General features: G+C 45.6%; 1 protein-coding gene across 1 annotated transcript in view; it reads left to right on the top strand.

The window, feature by feature from the left end:
* The window catches only part of Acer2 (alkaline ceramidase 2), a 43,751-nt gene extending 19,910 nt beyond the window's left edge, over window positions 1–23,841 (top strand). The window contains exons 4-6 of the mRNA XM_032902196.1: window positions 3,697–3,834; window positions 17,569–17,706; window positions 23,172–23,841. Coding sequence (XP_032758087.1) covers window positions 3,697–3,834; window positions 17,569–17,706; window positions 23,172–23,358 — 463 coding nt within the window. The 3' untranslated portion in view covers window positions 23,359–23,841. The remainder of the gene's footprint in view (window positions 1–3,696; window positions 3,835–17,568; window positions 17,707–23,171) is intronic.
* Window positions 23,842–25,363: the final 1,522 nt, after the last annotated feature.

The raw sequence follows: 25,363 nt of genomic DNA, 5'->3' as shown, positions 1-25,363 counted from the left end.
ATCAAGTCGACAGGATCAGTTAAACCTCTTCCCCACCCCCAACCCCTGGAGCTGAGGACCGAACCCAGGGCCTTGCGCTTTCTAGGCAAGCGCTCTACCACTGAGCTAAATCCCCAACCCCCTAAACCTCCCTTTTAAAAATGGTAACAGTTGCAGCTTCTTTATTATTAATGGCCAGGAAGTTGGATTTCTGGATTTGTGTTGAAGGAGGGGGTACTAAGAATTCAGTCACTGTGAGCTCTCACACGGGACTCTGTGGGCTGTAGGGACCACCTGTCATCACCCATACCGTCAGGGCCCTCTCAATCCTGGAAATAACTCTCTAATACCTAAGGCCTCTGGTGACTCTTGCTCGAGTATGCTGGGCTGGCTGGCTGGCTTTCTGCTGGCCGTGTGACCTCTGTTTACTTCGACTGGTTGCAAAATTGTATGCGTGCACAGGATGTCCTCGCTGTCCAGCACATTCCTCCACTCCCTCTACCCAGTGTGGGGAGGTGTCTGCGCCTGCCTCCTAAAGCATGAGCCTTTGTACTGTTTGGCAGGAGTATGCCTTGGGGGAATTACAGTGGCTGTCCAGCCTGCTCTCCCTCAGAAGATATGATCAGCAATAACGTTTTCTTTTCTGTCTTATTTACTTTGCTCTATTTCATTTTGAGACATAGTCGCATTCTGAGTGGAGTTAGCCTCAACTCAAAGCAATCCTCCTGCCTCAGCCTCTGAAATGCTCAGGTTATTGCTAAACAATAGTGATGTTATTAACATAGTATTTTTTTCTTATTGGCTCCTGGGACTCTGTATTAAGTGCTGTTGTGCTCTTAAGAGTGTCACAGGCATTAGTGGTTCAGTTCTAGTGGGGATGTCTAGAAGAGTTAAGCTTCTTATGAAAGTCTTACAGCCATTGGACAGTGGATTTATGAGTCTGCCTGTCCATCTGAAATATCTATGCTTTTAATTACTGTATTCCTCTTTGTAACCTGTGCTTGAAGCTTCCATTCCACTGCGTATGCAAGGTGCTATACCTCGAAATTTTATTTTCCTCCTTTCCCTCCTCCCCTTCCTCTCTCCCCCTTTCTTTCTTTTCTTTTCTATCTTCATCCATCCATCCATCCATCCATCCATCCATCCATCCATCCATCCATCCATCCATCTTTTCTTTCTTTTTGAACTAAGGTTTCATGTGTCCAGGCTGACTGCAAGCTTGCTAGCTGAGGCTGACTTTGGCTCTCTAATCCTCCTGCCTCCTCCCTTCATGTACTAGGATCACAAATGTGCACAGCCACACCCAGGTTTTGAGGCGTAAGGGACGGACCCTGGGGCTTTGTGCATGCTAGGGAAGCACTATACTAACTCAGCTTTATCTCTATGAAGGGTGTGTGTGTGTGTGTGTGTGTGTGTGTGTGTGTGTGTGTGTGTGTGTGTGTGTGTGTGTGTGTGTGTGTGTGTGTGGTGTGTGTGTGTGTGTGTGTGTGTGTGTGTGGTGTGTGTGTGTGTGGTGTGTGTGTGTGTGGTGTGTGTGTGTGTGTGTGTGTGTGTGTGTGTGTGTGTATGTGTGTGTGTGTGTGTGTGTGTGTGTGTGTGTGTGTGTGTGTGTGTGTGTGTGTGTGTGTGTGTGTGTGTGTGTGTGTGTGTGTGTGTGTGTGTGTGTGTGTGGTGTGTGTGTGTGTGGTGTGTGTGTATGTGTGTGTGTGTGTGGTGTGTGTGTGTGTGTGTGTGTGTGGTGTGTGTGTATGTCTGTGTGATGTGTGTGTGTGTGTGGTGTGTGTGTGTGTGTGTGTGTGTGTGTGTGTGTGTGTGTGTGTGTGTGTGGTGTGTGTGTGTGTGTGTGTGTGTGTGTGTGAGAGAGAGAGAGAGAGAGAGAGAGAATATAATATTTCATAGTAAAGAAGCACTTACGATGAAGTGCAAAGGGAAAAGCAACATACAAGCATGCTGTGTGGTGAGAGGCTAGGGAAACACATGGGCTTGTGCTGTGACAAAGAGAAAAGAGGAGAGGGATCAGAAAGGGACCAGCAAAATACCCTACTAGCTAGCCTTGGTGCGTCAGGAGCTTGCAGGGAGAGTTGCCTCAGAGGCCATGTGCCTGGTGCTGGTCGAGCTGTCCTCAGGCTGGACAGGCAGCCTTGCTTCCGGTAGCTGAAAAGAGTCTCCTGGTCATTTGCTGCTGGCTTCCTTTCACATACAGCCATTCCCCTCTGGTTCAGGGCTACAAAGCCTGCTCATTCCAGTCAGAAGGTTGGCAGCTTGATCAATGATTTCCTGTGCCTTGATGATAAATGTCTTTCCTCTTTCGAAGATAAATCTGTATTTGGAAGGGTCAATGCTCTTTGAGTTCTTTATAATAGAACTTCATTCCAATCCCTTTCCTAACTGTGACCTGTTCCGGGGCTCTTGGCCAAAACAAATTCTGCTAGTGACAAATAACAGAAAGTACAGGAAAATCATGTGCTCCTTAATTTAAGCCCTGGATAAGGCCTCTGAGAGTGGCTAGGCCAGGGCCTTTTTGCTCTATAGATCAGGAAACAGGGTCCCTGGAGAGAGGAAGAAGTGTGCTCAGGATCACGTCGCTGCTTCTGGCTGGCTCCACTCCCCCGAAGGCTGTGAGGAGAGTGCCAATCATCTATCAAGTTAAAATCTTGTCAAGACAAACTTCCAGTTCATGCTAGACCTACATGTTGCCAGGAAATATCTTATTTGATTTTTTTTTCACAAAAACTTTAGTTGTGCAGGCTGGGCACACAGGAATTTTTTTCTTTTAAAGTAGTAATGTTTATTCTTTATTATTGGTCTCTTGTGTATCATAAAAGCCATACATATTGACCTGGCAGAACTACTTGGTGCTAGATGGATTCTGTGACATTTTATGAGCACATAGGCATGCATGTTCCTGAACTTATCTTTATAAAGGCAGAGTTGAGTCGCTGCAGCAAAGAACTTAGGATCTGCAAAATCTAAACTGCTTCAGGGCCTTTCCAGAAAAACAAATTTTTATTCTGAGACAGATGTTAAGTAGTTGAGGCTGGTCTTGAACTCCTGGTCCTCCTGCCTTTACCTTCCAAGTTCTGGGATTATAGTCCTATGCTACTGTGTCTGGTTTATACAGAAAGGGGTTATCAAATCCTGCACAAGATCTGATAAAACACAGAAAGACAAGAGCAGGGAAATCATTGCCTCCCTAGAGACTTAGGTTGATTGTGGCTTAACCATTTTCCCAGCTAAATGTTTTCAAAGTCTTTGATTTCCCAGCAATCAGCTCCTAGAAGCAGAGAGGATGGCTTTTAGATCTGGCTCATCTGTGACCTAACAGTACTTAGTGTAGAACAGTGGTTCTCAACCTAAAAGTCACGACCCAGTCACATATCCAATATCCTGCATATCAGATATATTTATATTATGATTCATTACGGTAGCAAAGTTACAGTTATAGAGTAGCAACGAAATAATTTTATGGTCAGGCGTCACCACACCGTGAGTAACTGTATTAAAGGGTTGAAGCATTGGGAAGGTTGGGAACCATTGGTGTTGAGGTCCTCCTCAGTTTGTACAAATAGTGCTGGCTGCACCTCACCAATAGTGACAAGCATTGGGAGAGTGCTCAAGGCCTTGGGTTCGAATCCTCAGCATGAGGTTGGGTGAGCATGTTAAACTAACAAGCATGATTGCCTTTGTTAATGGATTTTCTTTACTTCCACTGACTAGGGGCAGGTTCAAGGCAGTGGTGTGTGTCCTGTCTGCAGTTACAACATGCCTGGCGTTTGTCAAGCCTGCCATCAACAATATCTCTCTGATGATTCTGGGGGTTCCGTGCACTGCGCTGCTCATTGCAGAGCTGAAGAGGTGGGTACCATTCTTCCTGTCTTTTGTTGCCCGGGTAACCATTTTCTTCTGGGAAGCTGTAGATGGAGGCTTCAGGCTCAACTGCGGAAATACATTTTTAAAAAAGATTGATTTTTTTCTTTTTTTTCTTTTTTTCTTCTTCTTTTTTTTTTGGAGCTGGGGACCGAACCCAGGGCCTTGCGCTTGCTAGGCAAGCGCTCTACCACTGAGCTAAATCCCCAACCCCGATTTTTATATTTTTAAAATACTTTTTATTGGATATTTTTATTTACATTTTAAATGTTATCCCCTTTCCTGGTTTCCTCTCTGGAACCCCCATCCCATCTCCTCATCCCCCTAAAATATATTCTTTTAAAGATTTATTTATTTTGTGTATATGAGTACATTGTCACTGTCTTCAGACACACCAGAAGAGGGCATCAGATCCCATTGCAGATGGTTGTGACCCACCATGTGGTTGCTGGGATTTGAACTCAGGACCTCTGGAAGAGCAGTTAGTGCTCTTAACCGCTGAGCCATCTCTCCAGCCCCTAAAATATATTTTTAAATCTGTATATTTTATTTCGTGGTATATGTATGTGCCTGACCGTATCACACCATGAGCATATAGGAGTCCACAGAGGTCAGAAGAGTAGTGTGATCCTCTGGACTGGAGTTGTAAGCCGCCTCACATGTGTGCTCAGACCAGATCTGGGTCCTCTAGAAGAGCAGTAAGTGTTCTTCACCTATAAAGCATCTCTCCAGCCTTCCAGAAACATTTTGTGGGACCTGGAGACACGGCTCTGAGGTTAAGAGCACTTGTTGCCCTTCCAGGGGTACTTGGTCTTGTTCCCAGCATCTGAATGATGGCTCTCAAGTATCCATCACCCTCTTCTGACCTCAGCAAGTACCAGGCAGGCACACAACACATACATTCAAGCAAAATTCACACACACAAAATAAAAATGAAAAAATCCTCAAATATTTTCTTTTAGGTTGTGTGTGTTGATCTTCTAGCTACAAAATACATATAATCACTGCTGTCACTGTGCAAAACCGAAAGCTTTGTTTCCGTTGTGGTTACTTTAAAAGTGTATCTGAATTCATACTTCTCTGACTATGAACACTGGATGTCTCGACTTTTTGGAATCTGTTCGTGCTATGTCGCTGAGGCTGGCCAGGCTCACTCACACTGACCTTCCCACTCTTCCTTAGGGCTGGGATTAGAAGTGTGCAATGGGTGCCCATGAGTGACTTTTTAAAAATAAAAAAACAACAACAATATTTTATGTGTATGGGTGCTTTGTCTGGATGTATGTCTATATACCATTCGTATGCCGATACTTAGGAGACCAGAAGAAGGTATCAGATTCCTTGCAACTGGAGTTAAAGTTGGTTGTGAGCCATCGTGTGTCCTGGAACTTGCTCTGTAGGCCTTCCTCTGCCTCCTGGGATTGAAGGTGTTTGCCACCACACCGGGTTTATGCCGTCTTTCTTATCTCCAGTACCTAATCTACTTAGCTGCTTACCTGACTCCTATAGCAGTCATAGGCATTGAGAGTTCAGGTTGACAAAGCCAGGTTCCTCACCTGTCTTTTTTATCCCTAGTTTTCTCTGGAGTGTTTCCAGGTGTGCTAAGTCCAGATGTCCGAGTCAGAAGCAATCTCTCCCAGAACATCTCCTCTGGTCTCAGTCGTTGTTCTCCTTGTTGGCATGACAAGTCCCATAAATTCAAAGTCTTTCACACACACATCTCTGCTGCCCCCATAAGTTGAACGTGTTGTGGTTGTTCAGCCCCCTCCCCCACTCCTCCAACTGATAACTGTTGCTGGTCCTCTAGTTTGGGTCTCAGTCATTTATATATGGTCCTATCGCCCTTCTTTACAGCACTCACTGCCACCATGATTAGAAAGTAATTTGTGTGGTTTGACTTCTGCTGACACAGAGGGACAGAGGGACACTGCGTGGACAGGGCTCAGGTCTTTCCGTTCCCTGCTGTAACTCAGTTATCGCCCAAATCCCAGTAAGGAAAAGGAAAGGAAAGGTTCCCAGAAAAAGGATGCCCTTGGCGCTCTGTGTCTTCCTTCCAGTATCTTCCCTGTTTGTTTTCACATGGCATGATGTCATGCCAAGCCAGCCTGTCTCATTGTGCCTGGCTCTGCCTAGGGGACAAAGAGGAAGGAGTGTGTTTTATCGCTCTGCTTGTCTCTAGCCTTCCTTCCTGAAGCATGTCTGGCCTTTAGAGTTTCAGTGTCAGTTCTGAACCTTCTCTCACCAGGAGAAAACGAAAGTTTATTCTGATTCAGGGTCATGACCTGATGTGCTGAACTTGGGGATATTTAAATCACGTTGCTAAGAGACTCTCTTGCATTTAAAATACTTTAAAAACAACAAGTTTTCCCAGACTGGTGAGATGGCTCAGTGGTTAAGAGCACTGACTGCTCTTGCAGAGGTCCTGAGTTCAAATCCCAGCAACCACATGGTGGTTCACCACCATCTATAACGGGATCTGATGCCCTCTTCTGGTGCATCTGAGGAGTAACAGTGTACTTAAATAAACAAATCTCTAAAGACAAACAAACAAACCTCAACATTTCCTGGCGGCCGGAGAGGCTCAGCTCTGACAGAGGGCTGTATTTTGAGCCCCAACATGTCTTTAGGAGTCTTTGCTCACTGAGGCATGCACAGGTGCACATATATACACGTAGGCAAAATGCTCATACTCATAAAGTAGATACACCTAAATGTTTTTTAAAAGATTTGTTTGTTTATTTATTTAATGTATGTGAGCACACTGTACTGTAGCTAGCTATCTTCAGATAACACCGGGAGAGGACATCGGATCCTATTAGAGATAGTTGTGAGCCACCATGTGGTTGCTGGGAATTGAACTCAGGACCTCTGCAAGAGCAGTCAATACTCTTAACTGCTGAGCCCCCACACCTGAACATTTTAAAATGATATTCTAAAACATATCTTAGAATCATTCTGATTCTAAGAATGATTATTTTGTTCATTTTCCCCATTAACTAATTAATTTATTCACTTTACATCCTAATTGCAGCTCTCATCTTTCCTCCCAGGCCCCCTTTCAGATGGCCTGCCCCACACCCCACCCCGCCCCCCTTCATCTCTGAGAAGGGGAGGTCCCCTCTGGGTACCAACCCACCCTGGTACCTCAAGTCACTGCAGGACTAGGTACATCATCTCCCACTGAGGCCAGATGGCTATTTTATTCTTAAAAGTACCTTAAGAATACAATCAAGGGGGCTGGGTATGATAGTACATGCCTTTAATCCCAACACCAGGGAGGCAAAGACAGGAAAATCTTTGTGAGTTCAAGGTCAGCTTGGTCTGTATAGGGAATTTCAGGACAACCAGCAGGGCTACAGAGTGAGGCTCTGTTTCAAATGCAAAACAAAGCACTCCCACCCCCAACCAATAAAGGATCGGTAAGAGAAGAAATAGTGGGTGCTGCTCTCAGGGGTTTGTAACAAGGAAGTCTGGTCCTGTTGCATAAATCAGTTGTACACTGCTTGTTTCCTTCTGAAACTTGACCTCACATTGATGTTCTGATGAGAGCCCTGACAATGAGACTGGAACTCCATGGAGCCAGGTTCTGGGCAGTCCTGAGCTGACCCAAGCAAGCATCCTGAGTAGGACCTGCATCCTCAGGGATGCACAGAGGGAGACACAGGCACTGCCCTGGGCTCCTGGCTCTCCACTGACTTCCCTCGGCTCCGCCAACCCCCAGTGACCCTGACTGGCACTCTGGTTTCACTGACACTCCTTCCACTACATCTCAGCCATATTGCTCTGTGTTCCTTCAGCCAAAATTTCTAAATTTAATTGGATTGGGTGTTCAAGGAAACTTTTTATAAAAGTAATGATGTAGTCCTGGCTGTCCTAGAACTGGCTTTGTAGACCAGGGCAGACTTGAACTCAGAGGTACTGCCTCTGTCTCCTAAGTGCTGGGATCAAAGGCTTACATCACCACATCTGACTTATCCCCACTCCCCCTTTTTAAGATTCCCTTCCTTATTCTCCCTTCCCTCCAGTTTCTTCCTTCTCCGGACCCTTGGTCACACTTTATTATATAGCCTAGTCTTTAATCTTTGAGATTACCTGTGAGTACTTGGGAGGTAAGAATGGGAGGCTACACACTGGCTTTGAAGCCAGCTTGGACTCCATGATGTATTTCAACAGCAACAGAAACAAACAACATTGAACAAACACAATGCAAGTCTATCCAAACCACAGAGTCCAGCCTGTGCTTTATTTATTGATTCATCAGCAAGAATCATTGATCCCCTGCTCTGGGCCAGGTTAGGTAGTAGGCATTGGTGAACAGACAGGTATAGTTCTTAACTGCCATTCACCTCCAGACATGAAGCAAAAAATGCTCGCACAAATAATACACTGTTTCAGCTTGCAGAGTTGCTGTGAAGAAGAACCACATTGTTCACCTAGAGGATGCAATATGAACAGATAGCCCGTTCAGAGGGTGCGGTTCAGGAAGTTTTGGAATCCAGGCCTGAGGAGGAGAGGGTGGGCTCAGGCTAGACACTCTTTGAGAGCTTTGGTTTACTCACAGGACTAGAGTGGTTTTTGTTCTGTTTTGATAGGGTCTCAGTAGGTAACCCTGGCTTACTAGAACTTACTATTTAGAGCAGGCTGGGCTTGAACTTATAACGATCAATCTGCCTTTGCCTTCCAAATGCTGGGATTAAAAGCTTGTACTACCACACCTGCCTTATGCACATGCTCTTTCTCTGTCTCTCTGTCTCTGTCTCTCTGTCTCTGTCTCTCTCCCTCTCTCTGTGTATTTTGCCTGCATATATGCCTGTGTGCCACATGCATGTACTTACAAGCCTGATGCCCTCAGAGACCAGAAGAGGGTGTTAGATCCCCTGGAACTGGAGTTACAGACCATTGTGAGCCACCGTGTATTTTGGGACTCTATCTGTTCTCTCTTTGCTTCTTGGCAATCATGAAGTAAGCAGCTTTGCCTGGCCTCATTCTCCCTGCCCTGATGAGCCAAGATCAGGTGGCCATGGCCTGAAACCTCTTAAACCATGAGTCAGTATTCCTCTTTCTCTTTTCAGACACTTGTCTCAGGTATCTTGTTACAGTGATGGTTTGTTAGTACGTTTTTTTGTCAAGTTGACACCAACTGGAATCATGGGAGAAGACAGAAACCCGTGGAAAATGCTTCCATCACATTGGCCTGTAGGCAAGTCTCTGGGGCCATTTTCTTGATTGATTGACTCGGGAGGGCCCAGCCTACTTTGAGCAATGCCAGCCCTAGGAAGGGACAAGCCATAAAAAACAAGCTTCCTCTACAGTCTCTGTTTAGTTTCTGCCTCCAGAGTTTTGCTTTGAGTTCCTGCCTTGGTTTCCCTCTATGGTAGCTTGTGACCTGGGTTATAAGGTTCGCTAACCCTTCCCTCCCCAAACTGATTTTGGTCCTGATGTTTTTGTTACCGCAAAAGGGAGGAAACGGGGGTCAGATGAAGTTACTGGTTTTTATGTGTCTTGGACCTCTATTTGTTCTTTCAGAAGGACTTTTCAAAGTGGCCTTCAATCTTCCTGTAAGAGAACATTTTTGGTGTTTTGTTTTTAAGCAGAGCTTGCTGTCACTCCATTTTAGTCTTTTGCTTATGTTTCTACGAGGCAGTGGGAATGTTCGAGGCACACTGGGCCTTTGACGTCTGTCCGTTTGCTCAGTAAATATATGTGTGAAGCCTTTCCTTGGATGAGTAGCCCCCTGCAAGACCATAACTGACTCAGGAGCAGTCTACTGAGGAAAACGGTCCCGGAAGAGAGGTTTGAACCTGTTTAGCTCCCAGCTGTCAGTGGGTTCATGGGAATTTTCCCCAGGCATGGATGCCGCCCTCCACTCTAGGACCAGTTCTGTATCAAGGCAAAAACTGTTGCAGGTTTTGGGCAACCAGTAGTGTTGTGGAAATTATTTAATCCCATCTCGGGGTTCTACCCAGCCTTTGCCATTTAGTTTCTGGATAAAAGACACACACGGCCTTCATATTTACAATAAACCTTAAATAGCATAAGAGCCGGGCAGATTCCTACCCTCTATGTTATTAGAATCCACTTTCTATCAGTAACCCTGAGTTATTACTTACTGTGTTTCATCTGGGCTGCTCTTAACTCCAGTTGGCCACCCCTTGGGCCATGCTTTCTTGACTTCTAACCCATGGCAGGCAGCTTCCCCTTCCTCCTCCTGCACCTTCTTCTTTCTTCTTGTGGTTCTCCGACCCCAAGCCCGGGAATCCTAAAGCTCACCTATATGTCATCTTTATTTACCAATCAGAAATAACTTGGGGGCAGGGTCACTTAGGACTTCTCCAAGTTTTGGGGGCCCAATATTAGCATCAGAACACAAGCAGCCCCAGGCCAACCCACTACACGTAGGACTTGTTTCAGGAGAACATTCTTCAATGTGGGTTAAGAACATTCAGCGAATGAAACTACGCCCAGTGCTGTTCTAGCGCCGAGGACTCTGGAGAACAGCTTAAGTGTCGATGGGAGAGCAGCCAACAGAAGATGCGACAGGTTACATTAGAGGAGGAGTGGGTCAGGTAGCACACACCTTTGATCCCGGCACTCAGGAGGCAGAGGCAGGAGGATCTCTGTAATGGTAATTTTAATATAAATGTAATCCGTAGCTAATACAGCAGCTTTAATAAAAAAAAATCCTAGCTAGTTCCCCAGTAAAGACACAGAAAGACCAAGATTTATATTCAATTTACAGTAAAATAACTAGGATTATAATTCTATTCTAATCCTATGATCTAATCTGGCTCCTTCCCAGCCAAAATCCCTGAGATATTTGCATTGTTGTATTGTTCTGGCCCACTGGGCATCAGGTGTGCCCTGCCTTGATGTCTCTCCAGACCTCTTCCCATGGAGACTTCTCTCTTCCTCCGCCTCCTCCCCTGGCTGGCCAAGTCCCGCCCTATTCTCTCTATTACTTGGTCATTGGCTTTTCCAGCTTTTATTGAGAAGGCAGAGAATAAATGATGAGGATTGTTTACACAAATTTAGAAAAGTGATTCTTTTTTTTTAATTGTAACTTCTTTTTTTAATTTTCAATAGGAATAATTTTTTTTTATTAACTTGAGTATCTCTTATTTACATTTCGATTGTTATTCCCTTTCCCGGTTTCCAGGCCAACATCCCCCTAACCCTTCCCCTTCCCCTTCTATATGGGTGTTCCCCTCCCCATCCTCCCCCCATTACTGCCCTCCCCCCAACAATCATGTTCACTGGGGGTTCAGTCTTAGCAGGACCCAGGGCTTCCCCTTCCACTGNNNATCTTACTAGGATANNNTTTGCTACCTATGAGGTCAGAGTCCAGGGTCAGTCCGTGTATAGTCTTTAGGTAGTGGTTTAGTCCCTGGAAGCTCTGGTTGCTTGGCATTGTTGTACATATGGGGTCTCGAGCCCCTTCAAGCTCTTCCAGTTCTTTCTCTGATTCCTTCAACGGGGGTCCTATTCTCAGTTCAGTGGTTTGCTGCTGGCATTCGCCTATGTATTTGCTGAATTCTGACTGTGTCTCTCAGGAGAGATCTACATCCGGTTCCTGTCAGCCTGCACTTCTTTGCTTCATCCATCTTGTCTAATTGGGTGGCTGTATATGTATGGGCCACATGTGGGGCAGGCTCTGAATGGGTGTTCCTTCTGCCTCTGTTTTAATCTTTGCCTCCCTATTCCCTGCCAAGGGTATTCTTGTTCCCCTTTTAAAGAAGGAGTGAAGCATTCACATTTTGATCATCTGTCTTGAGTTTCATGTGTTCTGTGCATCTAGGGTAATTCAAGCATTTGGGCTAATAGCCACTTATCAATGAGTGCATACCATGTGTGTTTTTCTGTGATTGGGTTACCTCACACAAGATGATATTTTCCAGTTCCCTCCATTTGCCTATGAATTTCATAAAGTCATTGTTTTTGATAGCTGAGTAATATTCCATTGTGTAGATGTACCACATTTTCTGTATCCATTCCTCTGTTGAAGGGCATCTGGGTTCTTTCCAGCTTCTGGCTATTATAAATAAGGCTGCTATGAACATAGTGGAGTACGTGTCTTTGTTATATGTTGGGGCATCTTTTGAGTATATGCCCAAGAGAGGTATAGCTGGGTCCTCAGGTAGTGCAATGTCCAATTTTCTGAGGAACCTCCAGACTGATTTCCAGAATGGTTGTACCAGTCTGCAACCCCACCAACAATGGAGGAGTGTTCCTCTTTCTCCACATCCTCACCAGCATTTGCTGTCACCTGAGTTTTTGATCTTAGCCATCCTCACTGGTGTGAGGTGAAATCTCAGGGTTGTTTTGATTTGCATTTCCCTTATGACTAAAGATGTTGAACATTTCTTTAGGTGTTTCTCGGCCATTCGGCATTCCTCAGCTGTGAATTGTTTGTTTAGCTCTGAACCCCATTTTTTAATAGGGTTATTTGTCTCCCTGTGGTCTAACTTCTTGAGTTCTTTGTATATTTTGGATATAAGGCCTCTATCTGTTGTAGGATTGGTAAAGATCTTTTCCCAATCTGTTGGTTGCCATTTTGTCCTAACCACAGTGTCCTTTGCCTTACAGAAGCTTTGCAGTTTTATGAGATCCCATTTGTTGATTCTTGATCTTAGAGCATCAGCCATTGGTGTTTTGTTCAGGAAATTTTCTCCAGTGCCCATGTGTTCGCGATGCTTCCTCACTTTTTCTTCTATTAGTTTGAGTGTATCTGGTTTGATGTGGAGGTCATTGATCCACTTGGACTTAAGCTTTGTACAGGGTGATAAGCATGGATCGATCTGCATTCTTCTACAGGTTGACCTCCAGTTGAACCAGCACCATTTGCTGAAAATGCTATCTTTTTTTCCATTGGATGGATTTGGCTCCTTTGTCAAAAATCAAGTGCCCATAGGTGTGTGGGTAGAAAAGTGATTCTTAACATAAGTGTTAGTCAAGATCGCAGCAAGATGTAAGGATAGGGATAAACTTTACACAGCTCACAGTAACATTGTGCCTTTTGAATTATTAAAAAATTGTGCTCCGGAAAGGGCTCTGCATTATCTTTTTGTTGCTGTGATAAACCACCACACACTAGCAACTTACCTTATTCCTTATTGAGAATAGACGGTTGTTTTCTACAGTATATTCTGATTACAGTTCCCCTCCCTTCGCTCCTCCCAGGTCCCCTCCCAGCCAGATCCACATCCTTTCTGTTTCTTGTTATAAAACAGATATCTAAGGAATGTTATTTTAGTACATAAAATTTAAAAAATATAAAATATATAAAATTTAAAAACCAATAAGATAAGTGAAAAACAAAGAAATTGGAATATGACAAAACAGCCAAACAAGAAAAAGAGCCAAAGAAAAGGCACAAGAAACTCAGAGATGCAGAGACTCACACATGTTCTCACGGACTCCTAGGCAAGCCCCAAGCTGGACGCTATATGGCGTATACAAAGGATCCGTAAGGAAGAAATGCCCCAACTTAGCACTATGTGACAAAGGACCTGCAAAGATGTGTTTGGGTTTGTTTTATATTGTCATCTATATGGGCATGGGACTCACCCTTAAGAGTAGTTTGTGTCCCCCAGTGAGACTCCCTTGGAGAAAGACTAATTTTTCTGTTCTTTCTTTCTTTTTTAGTTTTTTTTCTTATCTTTAAAACTATTTTTAAATTTAAGTTTATTGTTTTGATTGTGTTCTTTTCCTCCTCAATGTTTCCAGATCCTCTCCTCACCCCCACTCACCTAACTTTAAGTTCTTTCTCAAACAAGCAACAGCAACAACAATAACAACAACAACAACAACAAACAAAGCTACAAGCCAAAACCTCAATACAACTCAATGGAAGTGGCTATCAATTGGAGATAGCTTTTGGGTTAGGGATGGGGGTGTGTGTTTACTTCAGCTCTAGGACCCCGTCTGGGGTGGGCCCTGTACGTGCTGCTGCCACAGCCTCTGGGGTGGGCCCTGTACGTGCTGCTGCCACAGCCTCTGTGAGCTCAGATGTGCTCTGGTCGTGTTCTGGCTCTCATACTTTCTGTCTGCTCTTCCAGGGTTAGTTCCCTGCACCCTGAGGGGAGAGATTGGATAGAGACATCCTTCTTAGGGCTGAGTGTTCCAGGGTCTCCCAATCTCTGCCTGTCATCTGCCTGTGGGTCTTTGTACCTGGGAGTCTTTGCCTTGCTTCATGAGGGAGCTTCTCTGATGATGGCTAAGCAGGGCATGGAGTCTATGAGTATAGCAGCTAGGAGTCATTTTATTGCTTCGTTCCTTTAGCAGAAAAGTAGTATTTGGTTTTCCCCTAGGTCCTTGGGCAATGTAGTCTCAGGTTCTTGGCTATCTAAGCAGTGTTGGCTGTGGGCTCCATCTCATGGGGTGGGTCAGATACTGGGTGGTTACTCCACATTCCTCATGCCACTATTACTGATGGAACTGGGTGGTGAGTTAGACAAAGTCACACTGAGCATCAGATCTCATGTAGGAGGTTTATTAAGAGGAAGAGGTACAGAGGCTGCCAGGGGAGGCAGGAGAAGGGAGAGGGAGGAAGGAAGGAGGGATGGGGGAAGGGAAAACATGACTTTTAATCAGGGCCTTGGCACATGTACTTGTGCAAGAGGACATGTGACGGGCAATAATGTGTTACCTCTGGGCAGCTAGTGGTGAGGTGTCCTATTGTCACCGGGTCTCTAGGAGTTGGCTGTGAAGATACCTGATTGTTAACATTGTCTTGGGGGCTGGGGATTTAGCTCAGTGGTAGAGCGCTTACCTAGGAAGCACAAGGCCCTGGGTTTGGTCCCCAGCTCCGAAAAAAAGAAAAAAAAAAAACAAAAAAACAAAAAAAAAAAAAAAAAAAAAACTATTGTCTTGGAGTCCCTTTTGGTTGTCCCTGTGTAAGATCCCAACCCCTCTGTCAGTGGTACTTACTTCAAGATACCCACGATCGAGACACTGAGACGCAGATCGATGCAAAAGCAAGAGGTTTATTTTCTGGTGTATTAGGGTCAATCCTCAATCAGTCCCTCAAGGCAAGTGACTAGAAGGCGACCCAGAATGGCTATTACAAGCAATTTTTATACATTTTAGGGGCACAGGTTACATCAGCAAGGTTGCAGTTCAAACTTATTGGTTAAGTATATTGACTTTTAAATCTGTTGGCTAGCAAGCATCAGTCAATATATCCTGAGAATTTTCTACTCAAGAATGTTCCTGTGGGTGGAGAATGGAACTTGACCTAGCCTATACCCAAGGCGGGAAGCTGGAACCTGGCCTATCCTTGACCTAAGGCAGGTCGGTGTAAGGCTGGTGCAAGCCCCTAAGGTCCTTCACCTGGATGTACCTGATTGCTAACAATTACACCAGCATATCTTACAGACAGCTCATTCATGTAGATTCCTGCCGAGGGCTAGCCAGCCTCGAGTTGGAGAGGAGTTCTGAGGAAGGGCTGTCTGGGAGCGGTGTAAAGAAACACTTGAAGTCAAATCGTGGGTCTGAGCTGGCAGCCTATGTTCACCTGAGGTGGCTTTCTAGACTGCTGTGTTCTGCTCTGCGTTATGTTGTAGAAACTGTCAGAACCCCGGCTGGAGTTTGTAGCCTGCCTTTGGTTATTGAGTTCCCAGACGAAGGACTCACTCACAGCCTTTATATTCACAATAAACCCTTAACAGCCCGATAGCTGTGCAGCTGCCTGCCCGCCATGCTGTTAGACTCTACCTTCCGATGGATAACCCCGCGGTATTACTATTTACTGTGTTCTATCTGGGCTGTTCTGGACTCCAATTGGGCAGCCCTTCTGGTCACCACTCCCTGAATCTCTTTACCTCCGTCCTTTTATCTTTCTGACAAGCTGGCTCACAGGGCAGCTGCCTCTGTTCCTTTACATCTGTGAAGCCCCTCAGACAGTTCATATTGCAGCCTTTTCTTACAGTTTTGCGCAGTTGATAAATTATATATTTTTGAGCCCATGGTTTTTAGAGTTCTTTCCACAGCCTGTCCTGGGCTGTCCTGAAGGTCCCAGCATTTACCATTTTTGCTGAGACATTAGCCACACCTCGCCTCCCTGACTCATGTCTCTGATTATCACAGAGTCATTACTATTAACAGAGAGGACATTCCTTGAAGGGACGTGAAAATATTTGCATTATTATACAAACAAACCTTATGCCCACAGCAGTCATCTGACACTTCGGGAGGCTCATGTCTGCTGGCCCGGTTCCTACCAGGTCATTCTGTCCCTACCAAGGCCAAGGCAGACTCAGCAATTGAAGGGTTTATAATTGGGTTGGTGTTTATCTCTCTAGCATTCGGTACCATGAATATTAGTCATGGGAGTGAGGCTCTAGGTAGGCACCAGCTTGACTTGTCTGTATGTGAGTCATGTATGTGTTGTCCTTAGCAATAGGGTCATACTGTCAGTGTGTGGAAAGCCAAGGCAACTTACGGAAGGAAGGGTATGTTGAGGCTTACAGCTTTTTTTTTTTTTTTTTTTTTAAATATCTATTTATTATGTAGACATCATGCAGCTTTCTGCCTGCATGTGCACTTACAGGCCAGAAGAGGGCATCAGACCTCATTACAAATGGTTGTGAGCCACCATGTGGTTGCTGGGAATTGAACTCAGGACCTCTGGAAGAGCAGTCAGTGCTCTTAACCGCTGAGCCATCTCTCCAGCCCTGAGGCTTACAGTTCTAAAGCATAAGAGTCCATCATCATTATGGTAGGAAGCTTGTTGGCAAGGTCAGAGATCACAGGAGGCAGGGAGAGCAAACTTAAAATGACATTAATCTTTAAACTCTCCAGTGACATACTTCCTCTAACAGGGCCATACCTTCTAAACTCCCCAAACAGCACCACCAACTGGGGACTAAGTGTTCATTCAGTGAGCCGGTCTCATTCTAACCAACACAGGCTTCCTGAGTGATGCTTGGCAGACACTTGAAGACCGATGAACCACACGGCTATGTGAGGGCAGAACACTCCAGTCAGAGGCAAAGCAAGTAGGAAGGCTGTAGGGCCTATTCATGCTAAGGCCTGGGGTGTTTGAGGTACAGAATAGATCTACCATAGTTTGAGCAAAGGTAGTGGGGACCAAAGTATATAGAGAAAATGGAAAAAAAAAGGGGGGGGGGTTAGCCCACACATGGGGTCTTGTGGTCACTCTGAATGCTGTGTTTCTCCCTGTCCCCTCTCCTCCTTCCTCCTCCTCCTTCCTCTCTCTCTCTCTCTCTCTCTCTCTCTCTCTCTCTCTCTCTCTCTCACACACACACACACACACACACACACACACACACACAAGCCTTGGCGTAGAGCGTTGCCAGTTGACTACAAGGTCAAAGGGGAGAGTGTATGAGGGAGGAGGAGGTGAAGGGGACCTGGGCCCACATGACCAGAGGGCAGGTTTGGGATGGATTCTGAAAGAAAAGCTAAGAAATTGGATATGGCGTCTGTAGGCAGGAGGAAAAACTAGTTGAACGTCCACGTTTTGGCATCTGCATTGAACATCAGGGTAGCTCGGATGGTAGGGTAGGTGGTTCTATGCATCTGGAGCCAGGGCTGTGTGGAAAGGGTTTTGGAGTCACGTGCATACATGTCATATTTACACCTATGAGGCTGTCTTCAGTATGAGGCCAAAGCCGTCAGCTGGGACGTTTTGGAGACCCGGGGAGGTGGCCAGCAAACCCCGTGGAGACCAGGCCTAACTTTTTCTCTCGCTCTCCTCCGCAGGTGTGACAATGTGCGTGTGTTTAAGCTGGGCCTCTTCTCTGGCCTCTGGTGGACTCTGGCTCTCTTCTGCTGGATCAGCGACCGAGCCTTCTGTGAGCTGCTGTCCTCCTTTCACTTTCCCTACCTGCACTGCGTGTGGTAAGCTCCCGCCCTGGGGTGCTCGCTGCTGGCCAAGTGCTCCTGCCAGGAGTGAAGGCAGGTGCAGGGGAGGGGCCCAGAGCTGATCCTTCTTTCCCTCCCTCCCCTAAGTCACACATTTTAGAAACAAGAAGTAAGGTGGAGTATGAGAATGGCTCCTGGGAGCTGGTTTAGCCAGAAGACCTAATTGTTATGCTGCACAGCGGGTTGGCAGCTCCTTGATTGTACAAGGAGCCTGAAAACCAAATCGGCAACCTGAGCTCCCGGGTCTGGAAGGGTGGTGGGGAAGGGAAGGGTAGTGGGGGAAGGGGAGCCTATGTGATGTGAGGACAGGCTGGTTCTCAGCGGAACCACGCCTTAGAGCGCTCGAGGCCAGGTGAAAGCTTGGACTCTCCAGGTCACCTAGGGACAGTCATACCTGTTCCTTTTACAGCTACAGATAAAGCCTAGGGGACTGAAGTCTGCTGTTGGGCACCACTCACACTGCTTGATCGTGAGGGAATAGAGCATCTCTGTTTTGGGAAGCCTGGGAATGGCTCTAAAGTTCAAAGGAAAGAAAGTGGAGGTTACAAAATCACAGACAGAATCCAGGCCCAGGAAGGGGAGGAAGCAAGGGAGGGGGGTGGGGAGCTGTGGCTCAGGGGTCTGCTCAGCCTGCAGCCCTTGGCCTCAAACTCTAGCAGAACTGGAGACAGGGGTTGGGGAGTAGCTTTTCTTCCTAGGAACTGCATGCAGCTTAAAGCTGGGACAGAGCAGTGTCTGTCTGTTCTCCTGATCGCTAAGTACAAAAGGTGGCAGGAGCAAGGTAAATGGTTGTCTCATGTTCTGGTAGAAGCAGCATCCAAGGGAGACCCGCAGGTGCCAGTGTGAACTAGGTATGGTGGCTCACATCTGACACCCCAGCACCTGAGAGGCTGAGGTGAGAAGCTTAGCATAAGATTCAACCAAAAGAAACCAAACCAAAACAACCCTAACAACAGTAAAAAACGTTACCTCTCCATCTATCTACAGCCATGAACCCACAAACTAGGAAACTACAACGGCACCTTTCTATGTGCACTACAGACTCGTTCTTATCTTAAGCCAAACTTCTGTCAGGCATGTCCTGCCAGTGAGTGGCCAACATGCCACACAGGATAATTATGAATATGACCCAACATGTTTGTAGATGACGATGTTCTATTGCAGTATTAAAATGTTGTTAACTAACTCTGTGTTAGATCATGCCCATTTATGCCCATTTATGCATATCAGTACACTGTAGCTGTCCTCAGACACAACAGAAGAGGGCATCAGGTCCCATTACAGATGGTTGTGAGCCACCATGTGGTTGCTGGGAATAGAGCTCAGGACCTCTGGAAGAGCAGTCAGTGCTCTTTAAGACAGCAGTATCTCATGTAGCCCAGGCTAGCTTTGACCTCATTGCATACATAGAATGACCTTGAACTCTTGATCTTCCTACCTCCATCTGTTAAGTACGGAGATTCTAGGTATACTGTGTCACTCTGGGTTTACGCCCACTGGGGATTGAATGCCCCACTAGGACTTCACGCATGCTAGGTAAGCACTGTACCAACTCAGCTGCATTGCTAACCCTCCCACTCCTTTAATCGCTCTTTAATAATATATATTATTATATATATGCTTCGTTGCATGGATGCTTTATAACTCACTTAGGCAGCCTGTCTGTTAATAAGTACCAGGTGCTTTGTGTGTATAAATGTGGATGTATGTTGCATACATGTGAATGTGCTGCTATGCATGAACATGCCGTGCATGTGAAAGTCACTGCAGGCATCCTTATTTTCTTCTATTGCTCTCTGCTTTCTTGCCTTGGAGATAGGGTCTCTCTCTCTCTTAAAAGATGTACTCATTAATTGTATATGAGTACATTGTAGCTGTCCTCAGACACACCAGAAGAGGGCATTGGCTCCCATTACAGATGGTTGTGAGCCACCATGTGGTTGCTGGGAATAGAGCTCAGGACCTCTGGAAGAGCAGTCAGAGCTCTTAACCACTGAGCCATCTCTCCAGCCCAACAGAGGATGTAACAGATATTAAGCTGATAGATAGGGTCTCTTATTAACTCTGGGAACCTTCCTTCTCAGCAAGGCTGACTCTCTAGCAAGCTCTTAGGATCCGCCTTGCTGTCCTATAGTATGAGGGTCACAGGCACACTGGGCTTCCCACTGGGCGTTTGCACTCAGGACCTCATGTTTGCAGAATGAGAGCTTTTTTTTTTGTTTTTACTTAACTGTCTCCTGACCTTCATATTATGTCATTTCTAACGTTTCACTTTCGTAAATAATCTGTAAAAACACACACATTGACTCTAACCTTCATAGGTTAAATTGTAATATAAATTGCAAGATAGCAACACATTTCAGTTTTTTCTAAGACTCTAAGGCCTTGGACTGGGGGTGTGATTTAGCTGGCAGAGTGCCTGCCTAGCATAGGGAATTGATCCCAAGCACTACAGAAACTGAGCGTACGAGGCAGGGGATCAATCACAGCAAGGGCAGCCTGATTAAAAGACCTTGTTTCCATCTATCTTTACTATAATGTGTGTGTGTGTGTGTGTGTGTGTGTGTGTGTGTGTGTGTGTGTGTGTGTTTGTGTTTTGTTTTAAAATACAATCTCCCTCTGTAGTACCAGTTGGCCTAGAACCCTCTGTGCACACCAGGTTGGCTCAGATCCACAGAGAACTGCCTGCCTTTGCCTTCCAAGTGCTAAGATGAAAGGCACACCCATGCCCAGCCTTTTATTTCCAGCCAGTTTATTTCCTGTGTGAGAGAGTTTGACGTATCCCAGGTTGGCCTCACATTCACTGTGCAGTCCCAAGTCTGGAGTTACAGCAAGTGCCACCATGCAGACTTTGTTTTGTTTGTGTTGGCAGTGCTGGTCACCCTGAACGCTAGCAAGTGTTCCGCTGCTTCTCGCCCAGCTCTTCCAGCCCTTGACTGACGTCTGTTAGGATGCCTCAGCCCGAGGGCTCACACACGCAGCAGGAATTAAAGCTTTGCTAACCTGATGGGGATAAATGTGTTTGTGTTTTTATGTCTCTAAAGACAGTGCCACCGGATATCTTTTAAAACATATTCCGAATGGTGGCTTTAAGGTTTAATTTAATTGCAGTCTTTGCAATTTGCCATGCTTCCCCTTTCAAAGTGTCCTTTCTGACGTTCTAATGTTTCTGACTACAGTGACTGTGTGCTGTTTGTAATGCAAATTTGAGTAAACCGCTCATTAGTTAATAGGTGTAATTTTGAGGCAGGGTCTCGCGATGTAGCTCTGGTTAGCCTGGTACCTGATTGTAGACCAGGCTGGTTTCAAACTCACAGAGATCCAACTGCCTTTGCCTCCCTAGTGCTGGAATTAAAGGTGTGCCACTGTACCCAGGAGAAGAGGTTTCTAGGTCATAAAGAACAACGCATACAGCCACTACGTGTGTCAGCTGCAGCTGAGGTTATCCTTGGAGGCCAGGCCTCGTCTTTACTACACTCCCTGCTGTTCCTCACCCAACCCCGTTTTAAAGCAAAGCTCACACAACATTTATAACGATCAACATTCTGGGTGTTATAAGTTTCAGGTCTTTATCACATTGGGCAAATAGTTTCCTATTTTTTTTTTTAATCAGGTGAATATTTTTTGTGCTGTATTCATTTTGAATTATCACGTGTCTGGTTTTTCTTGACTGGTTTCTGTGCCATTCTTAGACAAACCTCTTCCCTCTAAGTTTATAAAAATAGTTTTTGGAATATATATTACAAAGCGTAGGTGCTGGAGGGATGGCTCAGCAGTTACTAGCAACGTGCTGTTCTTGTAGAGGACTGTAGTTCAGTTCCAGCACCCAGACTGAGTGGATCGCAACCACTTAACATTCATTCCATGGGATCCTGCACCCTCTGGTGGCCTCTGCAATTACTGCACAGAGACTCACACAGGACACACACATTCGTATAAAGGAAACCATTTTAAAATTATATTTTAAATATTTTTAAAGTAATTCAAGCTTTATATTTATTTATTAATTTTTACCCATATATATGTATATATATATGGACATGTGCATGCCACAGTACCTATCTGGAGGTCAGAGGAAGATTTTGGCAATCAGTTAGTTCTTTCCTTATGCCATGTGGGCTCTGGGGATTGAACTCAGGCCATCAGACGCGGTGGCCATCACTTCATTTTACTGTGACATCTCACAGGTCCATATTTTAAATCTTTAATTCATTTGAAATAGGTTTCAGTATTGTGTAAGGAAGCATCTGTCTCCCTTTAAAAGACTTCTTGTTTGATTGATCGGTTGGTTTTTATTTTGTTTTGTTTTGTTTTTCAAGATAGAGGTTTTCTGTGTAACCTTAGTTGTCCTGGAATTATCTGACCTCAAACTCAGAGAGCTGCCTGCCCCTGTTCCCTGAGTGCTGGGATTAAAGGCATGCAGCACCATTGCCAGGATTTATTTCCTTTTTTAAAGAAGATATTTATTTATTATGTATACACCATATAGCTTTCTGCCTGCATGTATGCCTGCAGGCCAGAAGACCGCACCAGATCTGATTACAGATGGTTGTGAGCCACCATGTGGTTGCTGGGATTTGAACTCAGGACCTCTGGAAGAGCAGTCAGTGCTCTTAACCTCTGAGCCATCTCTCCAGCCCCAGAATTTATTTCCTGATAAAGGTCAAAACTGAAACTTTAGACAAGTAAAGATAATTTAAAAATAAAAGGATTTTAAAAAAATGAAAGGATTTTCCCATAAAGCTTCCAGCATACTTAAAAAAAGATTTATTTATTTTATGTATATAAGTACACTGTAGCTGTCCTCAGACACCAGAATAGGCATCAAGATCATTTACAGATGGTTTGGAGCCCCCATGTGGTTGCTGGGATTTGAACTCAGGACCTCTGGAAGAACAGTCAGTGCTCTTAACCACTGAGCCATCTCCAGCCCCTTGAGCATACTTTGATACAGGCTAATTTCCAATGCAGAGTGTAAGCTGTATAAGGTTCTTGAGAAGGTGGGAGCAAATCCTAGGTTCACCATCTTCACATTGGCATTTTCACTTTCATCCCTGGCCCTCAGACTTACTGAGAAGGCCCAAAGGTATTTGGCCCAATTATCTAGTCAGATTATTATTATTATTATTATTATTATTATTATTATTATTATTATTTTGAATTGTGGCTCTGGCTGGCTTTGAAATCACGGTGTAGTCTTGTACTTGTGACACTCCTCTTGAGTTGGGCTCCTAGAGAGCTAGGGTTATAGATCTGAGCTACCGTGCCATTTCAGATGGGAATGTTTTGATTACTAGGACAGTGTCAAGTGCTCAAGGTTTATCACAGTCCTTCTGGCATCGCTGGCCGTCTCATTCTTCCCCGTTGCACTGGACAGTGGGGAGGAGGGCGGCCCCAGAGAAGCACTGCAGCACCCCGCTCACCCCTCCCCTCCCTTGCAGGCACATCCTCATCTGCCTTGCTGCGTACCTGGGCTGCGTGTGCTTCGCTTACTTCGACGCTGCCTCAGAGATACCCGAACAAGGTCCAGTCATCAGATTCTGGCCCAGCGAGAAATGGGCTTTTATCGGTGTCCCCTATGTGTCCCTCCTGTGTGCCCACAAGAAGTCACCAGTCAAGATCACGTGACGGCAAGGCAGTGACCGGCTTTTCTGCTTACTTCTATTCGAGTGTGCTCCGGGCTTTGTTTGCTAGCAAAGATGGCCAAGGGGTTTGAAGAACTGATGTAGTGTGGGTGTTTAAAATTCTGTTCTTTTGTGATCTAACTGGACCGCTGTGCCTGATGTCCCCAGGGTGGGTAATGGAGGGCTCAGGGACATGAGTGGGTCGTCCTCAGCGACCTTTACGGGCACATGGGCTTGCTGTGTTATATCCATGATGACATCGACAGAGTAGTTATTTGGGAGACCCAGAGCAGCCCAAAGCTTCTTGCTGGAAAAGGTGGCTTGCCACAGCCCCCACCATTTCCAGGCTCTCTCATTACACAGGAGTCAGCCCCCTGATTCTGTGATAGAAGGTTCCAGAACTTTTCATTTTGCTGGAGAAACTGTCCTTCAACAAAAATCGAGTAGGCAAAAACAAAAACAAAACAAAACAAAACAAAAACACACATGGGGGGCTGCTTGACTAAGGCCGGTGGCTTGTCACTTGCACCTCTTAGCTTTCTCCACGTGCCTGTGGATCCTTCCACTACCTCTGCTGAGAGACGGAGCCTTGGCTTCAGAGGGCAAAGCCAGTAACACCCTCTACGCCAAGAGCTACAGTCCACTTTAAGCACACATTAAACACTGACATTATGTCTGCTCTTCCAGAGTGCAGCAGCCTCAGACCCACAGAGGCTCCTTCTGGGTGACAATTCCACATAGCTCCCCTACTGGCCTGCCATTTGACCTCTGTGAGAGCAAGGACTCATTGCACTCACTGAGGCAGCTCTGAGGGTTTTGATTGTAGAGCTCCTGTGAAGCTTTTGGAAAAGCTTTTCTTATTGGACGCTTACAGTGTGTTGTTACCTCCAAGACTCTGACCCCATTTCTCTGCTGTTTTCAGGGGATGTGTGCTTCCTGAGGGATGCTACTTCCCTGGGATGTGGACCTCCAGCCTTTATTTTTATAATACCGGTGCTAACTGGTTTCTCAGAGCACTTTGCTCTTCTTGATGCTGGCCAGTCACGACACTCTGATTGGCTGGCTGGGGGGGTCACAGGTAGGAAGGGGCAGACTCTGACCGGAATGTCTCTCACCTGCACCATGCTGTCCTCACTGGGCTATCTTCAGGGTATGAGGTGGAATTGGGTATATCTCAGGGATGTTCGTAACTCAGGCACCTTCTGCTTTCTGACATTCCATTGTTGGGGTGGGACAGCGCTCGGGGATTGCAGTTGCAACACTGTTCTGAGTGGCGTCCTGAGTTTGAAGGAGCTGGCTGGTTCTGGCCGTTCCAGGAACTCTTACTCCGTTTAGAAGCTTCACAGGGTCCAAAGTGGAAACTGGACTAGGAGTTTTTAAATGCATAGGCTTCATTCTGCTTCTGGGGCTTTGAAGTTTTAGAAGTAGCTTGCTGGGCTCTTTCTTGTCTGTAATCACAAATATCTGTAGAATCCGAATGTGTGAAAGAAGTCGTCTTTTATTAAGTTTATAGCATTTACTAAATCTCCCAGGTAGCAAGCCCACAGTCATTTATTTGATTGGTGATCTATAAGGCAGAGATACTTGGCTTTGAATGACTATATATGTTATTTTATCGAGCTTAAAATATATTTAAAATGATTTTGAGTTAAATGTTTGTGGCAACCTAGGGGTTCATGGACCAGAATTGCTGCTGAGTCCTTGGTTTTTGAGTCTAGAATTTTTTCTGTGACTCATCTCTGGTTAACAGGGGCTGCTCTATATATTCTACACCATATACACGCCCCCGAGGATGACACTGAGCTGCCTTTTGTTCTTGAAGGGGCCGCCTGGGGCTGAGAGCTGGTTCAGCCAAGTTAAGAACACAGGACCCAGGTTTGATTCCCAGCATCTTATAAAGCTGACAACCTGTAGCTCCAGTCCCAGGGGATCCAGTGAGTGCCCCTTCTGACCTAAGAGCACACAGAGCATGCATGTGGTACACCCATGCATACAGGCAGGCAAGCTCA

The sequence above is a fragment of the Rattus rattus genome, chromosome 1, assembly GCF_011064425.1.
Source record: "Rattus rattus isolate New Zealand chromosome 1, Rrattus_CSIRO_v1, whole genome shotgun sequence".
Taxonomy (NCBI): domain Eukaryota; kingdom Metazoa; phylum Chordata; class Mammalia; order Rodentia; family Muridae; genus Rattus; species Rattus rattus.
Note: the sequence above shows the minus strand (reverse complement) of the source record. Positions and strands in the feature narration are given on the sequence as shown.